Source organism: Sapajus apella, unplaced genomic scaffold (assembly GCF_009761245.1).
Source record: "Sapajus apella isolate SASKATOON/1434 unplaced genomic scaffold, GSC_monkey_1.0 scaffold97, whole genome shotgun sequence".
Classification (NCBI taxonomy): Eukaryota; Metazoa; Chordata; class Mammalia; order Primates; family Cebidae; genus Sapajus; species Sapajus apella.
The window spans coordinates 6182851-6192166 of NW_022437037.1; the positions used below are offsets into that span (position 1 = coordinate 6182851).

Here is a 9316-nt window from a genome sequence, read left to right on the forward strand (position 1 = left end):
CCTTCAGCCCTGGACATTTAGGCCCGTCTCCAAGCGCCAAAAGAGAAGGGACTGTCCAACCTATCTGAGTGCTCCTTGTCTAAAGAGAGCCATGCCCTAGCGGTTAGAGCACGGAACCAGGAGCTGGGCCATCCGCGTCCCTCCTGGCGAAGGCATTTCTCCTCTTGACGGGCGTCTGGATCCTTCCTTGTCCTGCAGAGAAGGGAGGATGCTGATTCCTCTGAGGAGGTGACGCTGGAAGGTGGACTGGCCCTGGCAGGTCGGGGCTGTGAGGCACTCTGGGAGACTCGGTTAGGTTTGGGGTCAGCTCTAGGAGCCGGGGTGCGCGAGTCAGTGGTGTGTCTCGTCTTTGTCTTGGCTGGGTGGGATCACAGGTGAAATTAAGTTTTCCCATTTGATTATGAAAAGTACATCTCAGTGTCTTTCCCTGCAGGCACTATTCTCTTCACTAGTCTCTAAAACATGCTGGGGCTCAGAGCTTAGGCCCCTCAGACTTGGGTGTTTCATCAGTCACTGTGCCTGGCTGGTAGAGGTGGGAAGTGATTGCTCTCATTGGTACCTCTGGGGGTCATGAGAATTGTGTGGAATAAGCTTCTAAAGCTTTCTTCCAGAGTTCAGACTTGGGGGGCGGGGAGGAGGGCAGATGTGCTGGCTGCTCTGTGACTTCCCCATCCCACCCCCATGTAGAGCCACAGACCAGGGGAGCCCTGACTGGGAATGGGGTCCCAGGGAAAGGTTATAGAGTGGGAGTTATGGCTGAATCGAGGCCAAAGATCTGGGGCGGGAGGCAAGTCTGCCTAGGGCCCCAGCAGACAGCCGGGGCCTCCGAGATGTGCAGGGGGCACTTGGATCTACTCGAAGGGGCTTTTTGCTTGTGGGGCAGGATGTGCACTGATTTGAAAAGGTTCTTCAGTTGGCCTTGGGACTAGAACTGCTTCCGCCCTGGATGTGCCATCGCGGAATTCCTTGTGGAGGACTCGGTGTCTTCCTGCCTCTCCGAATCACTGCACTCGGGACTCATAGGGAGGGAACAGGGACGGCAGTTGCGCCACTTTCCTTACTAGGAGGGGGATTTGTAAGTCTGGTCCTTCAACCAAGGGATGGATGACTTAAGGGAGCTTTCCCTGCATTCAGGAGCAGGAAGGGAGTGGTGGGAGCTATGTATCCAAACAGACGTTTCAGCATCAGGGTCACTTTGTTTTTCCCGTTCATCTGTCCAAAGGCAAAACGAGTGGATGAGAAACCCAGCCTGGGAGCCGTGAAGCTGCAGGAGGCCCCCTCGGCTGCCTCCCAGATGAAGCGAACTGGAGCGATCAAGCCTCGGGCTGTCAAAGTGGAGGAGAGTAAGGCCTGACGGTGCCTGGCTGCCACCTCGCCTCGCCCCACTGGGGACGGTGCCGTCACGTGGCCTCGACACAGCTGACGCTCGGGAGCCTCACCAGATCCACCGTCCAAACGCCTGGCCTGGACTGAGAGACCTCCCTCCTCTCTCCACTCCTGAAAGCTCTGTCATCAACCAGCTTGCACCCGTGGATATATGGCATTGACCCGCTTGCTTTGATTATGAAACAAAAAAGCAAATGACTCCTTCATCCCATCTCCTCCCACCGTGACCGTGGAGTGACTCGCCTCCCGTGCAGTGCAGATCCGCCCTCCCTGCTCCTCCCTGTCCTGCCGTGCGGCCAGGGCACCTTCTCAGCAGTGCTTCCGGCCCAGCAGCCCATCCCTAGGCACTGTGGTTTGGCAGCAGGGTCATTTTACTTTGAGGCTTTTTGTTTTAAAAAGTAGCCAAGGTTTTTACAAAGGGCAAAGGAAAAGAAAAAGAAAACGCAAGCTCCGTCTGTATAGCTGAACTTTTCTACGTTCCTCGCCAGCCCCACCCCTCCCTTCCGTCTCCAGTGGCTTCCTTTCGCCTCTGTCCTGTTTAATTTGATACGTCACTTTGATACCTTAAGAGATGACTCTTAAGAATGCATCCCCTCCTGATCCCCCAGCTGGTTCACCTTTGAAGTTATTTGCAAAAAGAAATGAAGGTTCTTGAGGGCACCCATTGTGAGCACTCTAGTGCCTGGCTCCCCGCCTGGGAAGCAATGGGGTGCGCAGAGCAGTAGGCAGGTTGGGGGTTGCATTTGGGTTCCAGCTCCTGATCTGATGAGCCCAGGGCGTTTACAGGCAGCCCATGAAGTTGATGACGGTTTTGGCAAGAGAATCACACGGTATCCCTGTCCTGGGCTCTTCGAAAGCCAGTGGATCTGGGCACCAGGGACAAATCATGGAGATGGCTGCTGGTGGCTCCCAGGTTGGCCCAGATGGGGCAAGCTGACGCACCACAGGTCCATCCCAGGCCCCGTGGGCTCTGCTTCTGAGGCTCCACACCCTGCCCCTCAGGGACGCTGTGTTTTTCACGCACTTCTTTCCTTGAAGCCTTCTGTAACCTGTCAATTTCCTTCCTTCCTTCCTTTTCTGGGGCCTGCTGCTTTCTCTAGACCCGTCTCCACCTCCCACACAGCTCATCATGAACATCACTTGATGGAGGGAGTGGACACTCGTGTGGTCCCCAAGTGAGGCCACTGGGAGTTGGTCCTTCTCCTCCTCTGTTTCACTCCCAGCAGCAGACCGAGGTTGTCGGGACAGGAGGGCCTGAGCTAAGCAGCAGGCATCAGTCTCAAGTCTTCAGACAGCTGGGCGGGGCCAGGGTGAGGCTGAGTGCAGGGCTGACCACAGTCCAAAGGGCCTGCACAGCCTCCGGGAGGGCAGCACCTCCAGGCTATAGGGCTGCCTCCAACCAGAGGCTTATGTGAGCCATGGTGTGCTGGGCTTGTTTTTACGTAAGAAGGAAATCACCCCAGATTCTGTCATTCCAAGGAAAGGCAGGGGAGCAGTTCAAGTTTCTCAGCTGTTTTTAGGGATCACTTGAGTGTCTACCTTCTCCTCCAGAGGAGGCTGGCTCAGAACACAGTGTGGAGGGGACGGGGTCACACCCGCCCAGAGGCTGCCCCAGTGTCTCATGGGCACAGGACAGCCATTTCGGCTTGGGCTCTAAGCTGTGTCTAGTGTGGAACATGGGAAGGAGCATCTTAGGAACTGTTGAAGTTACTTCTTACTTCTCTCACAAGTCTAAGGAAGTGGGAGAATGGCCTCCTACGAACAGCACCAACCCCGGAGCTGCCTGGGAAGGGGCAGTTTAACTGAAAGACGCTTTACTGTTCACCTGTATCTTTTAGCACCTCCCCTCCTGCCCTCACGTTGTCTTTCCCTCTTCATCCCGTCTTTACTCTTGAGTCCCTTCCCGAGGGGTGGCCCACCCGGAAGTTACGGGCATTTCCTACCTGAGCTTCTTGTCTGCTTTTCCTTCTCCCGCTGCAAGCGGCTGCTTGTGGGCGTGGGGTGAGCCCTCTCTGTCCCCACGCGTCCCCTTTGCCAGGCCGTTCCTGGGTGAGCCCAGGCCTGCAGGAGCCACACATTCATCTCCACCTGGACACTTGAGCCACATGGCCAGACCCCTTCCACCTGACGCGGTGGTGCGTGTGATTTGTTGAAAGAAAAAGCCTCCTGGATGCTGTTAAAAACTCAAGATGTATCCTTCAGGTGAACCTGGCATCAGACCCACAGTAATTGCTGTTTGAGAAAAAATAAAAACAAAAAGGTCACCTGTTCTCCAGCCCTTTTCTCTCACCCGGTATTTCCTGCCTTTCTCCTCCCTCACCCCAAATAAAAACAAAAACAGAAAAAAAACTAGAATTTATTTATATGTATTGATGTTGTAGGTCTAGGTGAAAGAAGTAAATGTTTCACTGCTCTATTTATATATCATGTCTGAATTCTGTGCAGGAAAGGCCAGGAAATTGCATGTGAAGTGCGGTGCAGTCACCACCTCTGTGTCACCTGAGCTGTAGTCTCTGCTGAGATGCAGATTTTAAATGAGACTCTGCGGGCTAAGGGTAGGCTTCAGGCCTCCCAATGCCCCACCCCCTTCCTTGGTCTGATTAAATGCAGTTCTTAGTGCAGAGACGTTTTAAGGTGCAATATATCTCTTCCTTTCACGTGGTTTTAGAGCCAAGCTCAAGGTAGTAGGACATAGGGTCATTTCGTTTTCAAACCCCCGTCCATCCTCAGAGCACAGATACATGCAGAGGCTTCTGTCAGGATACCGTGGGGCCTTGGTGGGAACAGGTGGAGACCAGCACTTCCCTTTTTTGCTGCTGAGGTGGGGAGTAGAGGGTCATAACTCCCTCACCTTTGCCTGCTAAAGTCGCCCTCCTCCCTATGCTGGCAGCTCTGCCTTGGCCATCGGGCGTGTGGCCCATTGCTCAGCAACCAGTGGCCTTGCGGTGATACCTGTCCACCGCCCACTAGAGTGGGATGAAGTCCAGAGTGTGGGTGTGCGTCTGAAACGCTCGTCCACCCACTGGGGACTTCTCTGCCAGCTGCATCATTTGGTTTGGTTTTCTTAACTGGTGGCTCTCCCCCTCCTCCCCCTGCCTTTTTTTTTTTTTTTTTTTTTAAACATTCGTATTGTTTTTAAACTTGGAATTCATAAACACTATAGCTCTAGGTTCCTTAAGGGAAAAAACAAAGGATAACTTTATTATTTCACATTCAAGAAAATCGGTTCAGTTCCAAAGCCATGGTCCTTCCAGCCACTTTTAGGGACCCTGGGGTACCTTGTTAAACGTTGACATCAGTGCTCTCCAGCTATGCTGTCGCCCTCCTGTCTTCTGGATCTGCCTTCAGGACAGTCAGTGACACCTTCTGGAAGCTGGGCGCACACAGGTGCAGGGCTGTGCTGTGGCCTGGCCTGCTGCGGCAGTGTGGCAGCTGTGGTGGAGCTCCTCCCTGCCATTGGTTCCCCTCTGCCAAGTAACTGCAGGCTGCCCCTCAGATCTTTATTTGTCCCTTTTCACTTCCTGCAGAGCAGGCCTGAGTTAGAGGGTCTGTTGGAAATGGCCTTTGAAGACCAAGGATACCAGGGTATGTGTGCTCTGTCGTGAATGGGAATGTAGGCTTCCAGAAAGCCAGCTCTCGTCCGAAATGTGACGGACCTACACAGGAAGTCATCCAGGACAGGAGTGGCTCATTGTTGGGGATGGACACTGGCCCAGCCATGCTCTACCAGGGCCACCAGTGCCTGTTGGGCTGGTGATATTCAGGCACTTGAGACCTGCTGTTCACCAGTTCACCCCAGTTGGTGGCCTCCAGGATGGTCGTGGCACCCCCGAGCCCCATCTTCAGCATGTTCTGAAGCCTCGGAATGGGAATTCCTGACAAGGTTCTGTGTGGACGCCTTTCTCCCATGGTCTAAAGGGGACGCTGTCCTCAAGCTTTTGACCTCATGCCTTGTGTAGTAAAAAAGGATTTGGGGGTTTTTTGTTTGGTTCTTAAGAGGGTTGCGTTTTGTTTTTGTTTCCTTTTGTTTATGTTTTGGCCTTTCCTCTTTGTCTTTTCATGTAGACCAGATATTTGAAAGGGCAGACGATGGCTAGAGGTGTAATGTGCAGCTTGTTTATACATTATTTCGGGAAACTTACCTTGGGTAGGAAATGGAATTGTGGATTCACCAGGCCGGTGCTGGCACACCCTCGCCCTTTCCCTCCGGTTCAGTACCTATTGTTTCTCCTTTCAAATATGTGATTGTACTAGCTCTTTCCATATGAAAGAATTCTCCTTATTTAAATAAAAAAAAAGTTAAAAAAAAATAAAGCTGAACATGCTTTCTCAGGTTGTATGCCCCTCATTTCTCAGTCATTTTGACTGGAGAGACCTACAGATCAAAAGTTCTAATTTTACAGAGTTCGCACAGAAATCAGGAGTGGCACGGCCGGCACACCTTAACAGAAGCTGTATGGGTAGAGAAGGGATTGGAACCCGTGGTTAAGGAGCATCTTCAAAATGCAGCAGCATCGAGCACTCTCCACTCTCTTCCCACAGATGGCATCTGGCTGTGCGTGGTGCCAGCCTGCAACCCCACCACTTGCAATGAGAAATGGGTTGGTCACAGGAGGTAAGCATTTCATGTGGTGTGTTATGTTGCCACTTCTAGTAGTGCTTTTGCAGGAAGTAGAGGATCCTGTGCTCTGGGGTGGGGAAGGAGCAGGCCAGGCCTGGGGTAGCAAAGGGTAATAGTTCAGAATGGCTTGAGGCAGCAGTTCTCGGTTTTGCCATTGCCTCACTGTTGTGTCCTGGGGAAAGACGTTTCACCACCTGGGTCACAGTCTCCTTAACCATAAAATGTAGATGGTAATGGTATCAACTTCATGGGGTAGTGTGGATTCAGAGTCACTAGTAGCTTTTGGCTTAGTGCCTAGAACCAGCTCAGAAAACTTAATTACCTCCCAAGAAATAAAATGCTGTTTCCATGAGGAACCCCAGCCTCAACTTCCTTCTAAGCCTCTTGACTATGGATGAGAGTTGGGGACCTGGGCACAGGCATCTCAGCTTCAACCAACCACACTCAGTGCCCTGATTGACTGCTCCCTAGGGACAGGTGGCTCACAGCCAGCCCCAAAGGAGGCTAGTGCTGAGGTTGGGGGCCTGCAAGATGGAGCTCTAACTCCTGAGGCACCACCACTGTTAGCATGCACCAAAGCTCAGCGGCCCAGCCCCACTCCCTCCCGGGGCCCAGGGAACCCTCCCTGCCCACTGTAAACACAGTTGCCTGCAGGCTCTGGCCACAAACCCAGGTGAGCCCCAGCTCCTCCTCTCTCTCTGGGATCTTGGGTGAGTCACATAACCCCTCATGGGTAAGCCATAAGGAAGTAACCACTACGTTCGCAACTGGTGTCACCTAATGCTATGTTGACGGACATGGAAGAAAAAATCTTGCAGACAGCCAAGAACAATAATTAAGGTTATTAAACCCTTAATAGTGTAGACAGGAGCAGTGGTCTCTATAGATTAACATATAAATAGACCAGGAGATCAAGAAGGGGTGAGGCTGAGAAGAGTGATCCATTAGCCTGGTTGCATTGCTGTCAGTTACATGCTCGGTACCCATCCAGGCAAAAGATGGGAAGGGATGCAGTCAACCAAAAGTACCATGTCAGCCCCAAAGCAGGTCTTTGGGAAGACTCGACTCTGAGCAGAGGGGGATGGAGAGGCTGATGGATGAGGAGGAGCAGCCCTGGGAAGGGAGGAAGAAGCCTCCGACTGGAGTTTCTCCTCCCTGGAAGCCTTCTGCCAGGGAGTTTAAGAGAGATGCCCCCACTGGAGCCTCTGGTGGTCTTGCAGCCCCCACCATGTCCTGTTTTTTTGGGTTTTTTGTTTTGAGATAGGTGTGACCACAGCTGACTGCAGCCTCGACCTTCCTGCCCCAAGCGATCTTCCTACCTCAGCCTCCCTTGTAGCTGAGGCCACAGGCAGACACCAACAGGCCAGGCTAATTTTTGTATTTTTTCGTACATGCCGGTTCTTGCTATGTTGCCCAGGCTCTTCTGGAACTCAAACAGGCTCACTCTATCCTCCTGCCTCGGCCACCCAAAGTGCTGGGGTTACAGGCGTCAGCCACCGCGCCTGGCCCTAGGTCCCTTTTAAATGCACTTACCCTCAGCCCCTCCTCTGCTAGATGTATGTGCAAGCAGGTTCGCGGCAGCGATGTTTTTTGGCAAGAAAACTAGGGTCTTAGGGGAGTGGGGGCGTGGGACTGTGGTCCCAGCTGCTTGGGAGGCCGAGGCGGGAGAATCGCGTGGGGCAGGGAGGTCGAGGCTTCAGCAAGCTGTGGTCGTGACACCACTTGAGCCTGGACGAAAGAGCGAGACCCTGTCTCAAAAAATTAAAGCCAGGCGCCATGGCTCACGCCTGTAATTACAGCACTTTGGGAGGCCGAGACGGGCGGGTCATTTGATGTCAGGAGTTCGAGACTAGCCTGACCAACATGGTGAAACCGGTCTCTACTAAAAACACAAACAGCCGTGGTGGTGGCGGCGGGCGCCTGCAATCCCAGCTACTCGGGAGGCTGAAGCAGGAGAATAGCTTGAACCCGCAAGGCGAAGGTTGCGGTAAGCCGAGATCACGCCATTACCCTACAGCCTGGGCAACAAGAGCGAAACTCCGTCTTAAAACCTAATTAATTAATTAATTAAAAGACCTAGGAGCAAACTGGCGCGCCGCTGTGAGACGCAGAATTAAGATCTCCACGCCAGATGGAGTGAAAAAGCAAGGAGAAGATGGGTGGGAGCCCACTGCGTTTTTAAAAAGCTGCACGTTTGCTTAGAGTACACAGAAAACCTGGCACACAAAGCACTAGCACCCGAAGGAGGGGAGGTCCCCCCGCGTTTGACACTTGCTTCTCCCCGGGCCCGGCGCCTTCGCCTGCTGCGCACGCGCGCCACCGCCCAGTGCGCACGCGCGCTGCTGCCCGTCGGGCCCCGCAGGCGCGGTGAATCGAATGTCGAGAGGGCGGTGGGCATTGCGGAGTGCCGAAGCTCCTTGCTCCCAACCGTCGGCTCAGTGCGGCGGTTCCGAGGCCTTGCTAGGCGCTGTGCGCGGCTCTGCCTGGACTCGGACAAACTCGGGTACGTTTAGGGACACCGGGGATGAGGGCCCAGCCCGAACTCGGGGAGTCCATCAGTGCGGGACGCGGGTGAGCGGCCTGCGGACGGGCTGGGGCCAGGGGCGTCCCCGTGTTGCCTGAGCCGGAGCCGGGGGCGGGGTTCGGGCCCTGGCAGGTGAGGCGTCAGGGGCCGACCGAACCCCGAAGTAAGAACTCCGCGGCACGTGCAGCACTAGGGAGGAGGGGCGTGCCCCGGGTGCAGCCTCCGGAGTTGGTGGCCGGGACAGGTGTGGCCTGTGGGGAAGAAGGGCCGGCCAGGGAGACGCGGTCTGCAAGGGGAGAGGAGGCACTTCCAGGACGGATGGTCCTCTTGGGAGGAAGGTGCTCAGGGCAGATGCAGCTCAGGGAGGGAAGAGCCAGAGCTCGTCCAGGGTAGATGGGGCCTGGGGATGTCAGCGAGGTGCCAGCGGCCAGATGCAGCTGTGTTGTGAGACAGGGACCCCAAGGCTGATGCAGCTTCAAGAGAAGCAGAGCTCAAGGGAAGATGAAGCCTGGAGGAGAACTTGGGGGCTCAGGATGCTAATGCACCCTCCAAGAGAGAAAGGGGGACTCAGAGTGCAGATGCACCCTCCAGGTGAGAAGGGGGGGCTCAGAGTGCACATGTACCTTCCAGGTGAGAAGGGGGGGCTCAGAGTGCAGATGCATCCTCCAGGTGAGAAAGGGGGACTCAGAGTGCAGATGCACCCTCCAGGTGAGAAGGGGGTGCTCAGAGTGCACATGTACCCTCCAGGTGATAAAGAGGGGCTCAGAGTGCAGATGCACCCTCCA

At 54.4% G+C, this 9316-nt stretch overlaps 2 protein-coding genes and 1 pseudogene across 11 annotated transcripts in view; 2 read left to right on the forward strand and 1 right to left on the reverse strand.

Moving 5' to 3' along the window:
• Positions 1-5718, forward strand: part of PRRC2B (proline rich coiled-coil 2B) — a 119668-nt gene extending 113950 nt beyond the window's left edge. For 7 of the 8 annotated variants that reach the window (XM_032257634.1, XM_032257633.1, XM_032257639.1 and 4 more), the window contains one exon: positions 1223-2046. In XM_032257634.1, coding sequence (XP_032113525.1) covers positions 1223-1354 — 132 coding nt within the window. In that variant the 3' untranslated portion in view covers positions 1355-2046. Of the gene's footprint in view, positions 1-1222 lie in introns of all 8 variants that reach the window. The other variant, XM_032257635.1, reaches the window with a different exon arrangement.
• LOC116536002 lies at positions 4484-5670 on the reverse strand (annotated as a pseudogene). The gene has a single exon (XR_004262428.1). The product of XR_004262428.1 is annotated as an uncharacterized LOC116536002 (transcript).
• Positions 5719-8332: 2614 nt separating the features above from the next.
• Positions 8333-9316, forward strand: part of POMT1 (protein O-mannosyltransferase 1) — a 21881-nt gene continuing 20897 nt past the window's right edge. Inside the window, exon 1 of one of the 2 annotated variants that reach the window (XM_032257642.1) lies at positions 8333-8510. The gene's annotated coding sequence lies outside the window, so the exon portion shown is untranslated. The remainder of the gene's footprint in view (positions 8511-9316) is intronic. The other variant, XM_032257643.1, reaches the window with a different exon arrangement.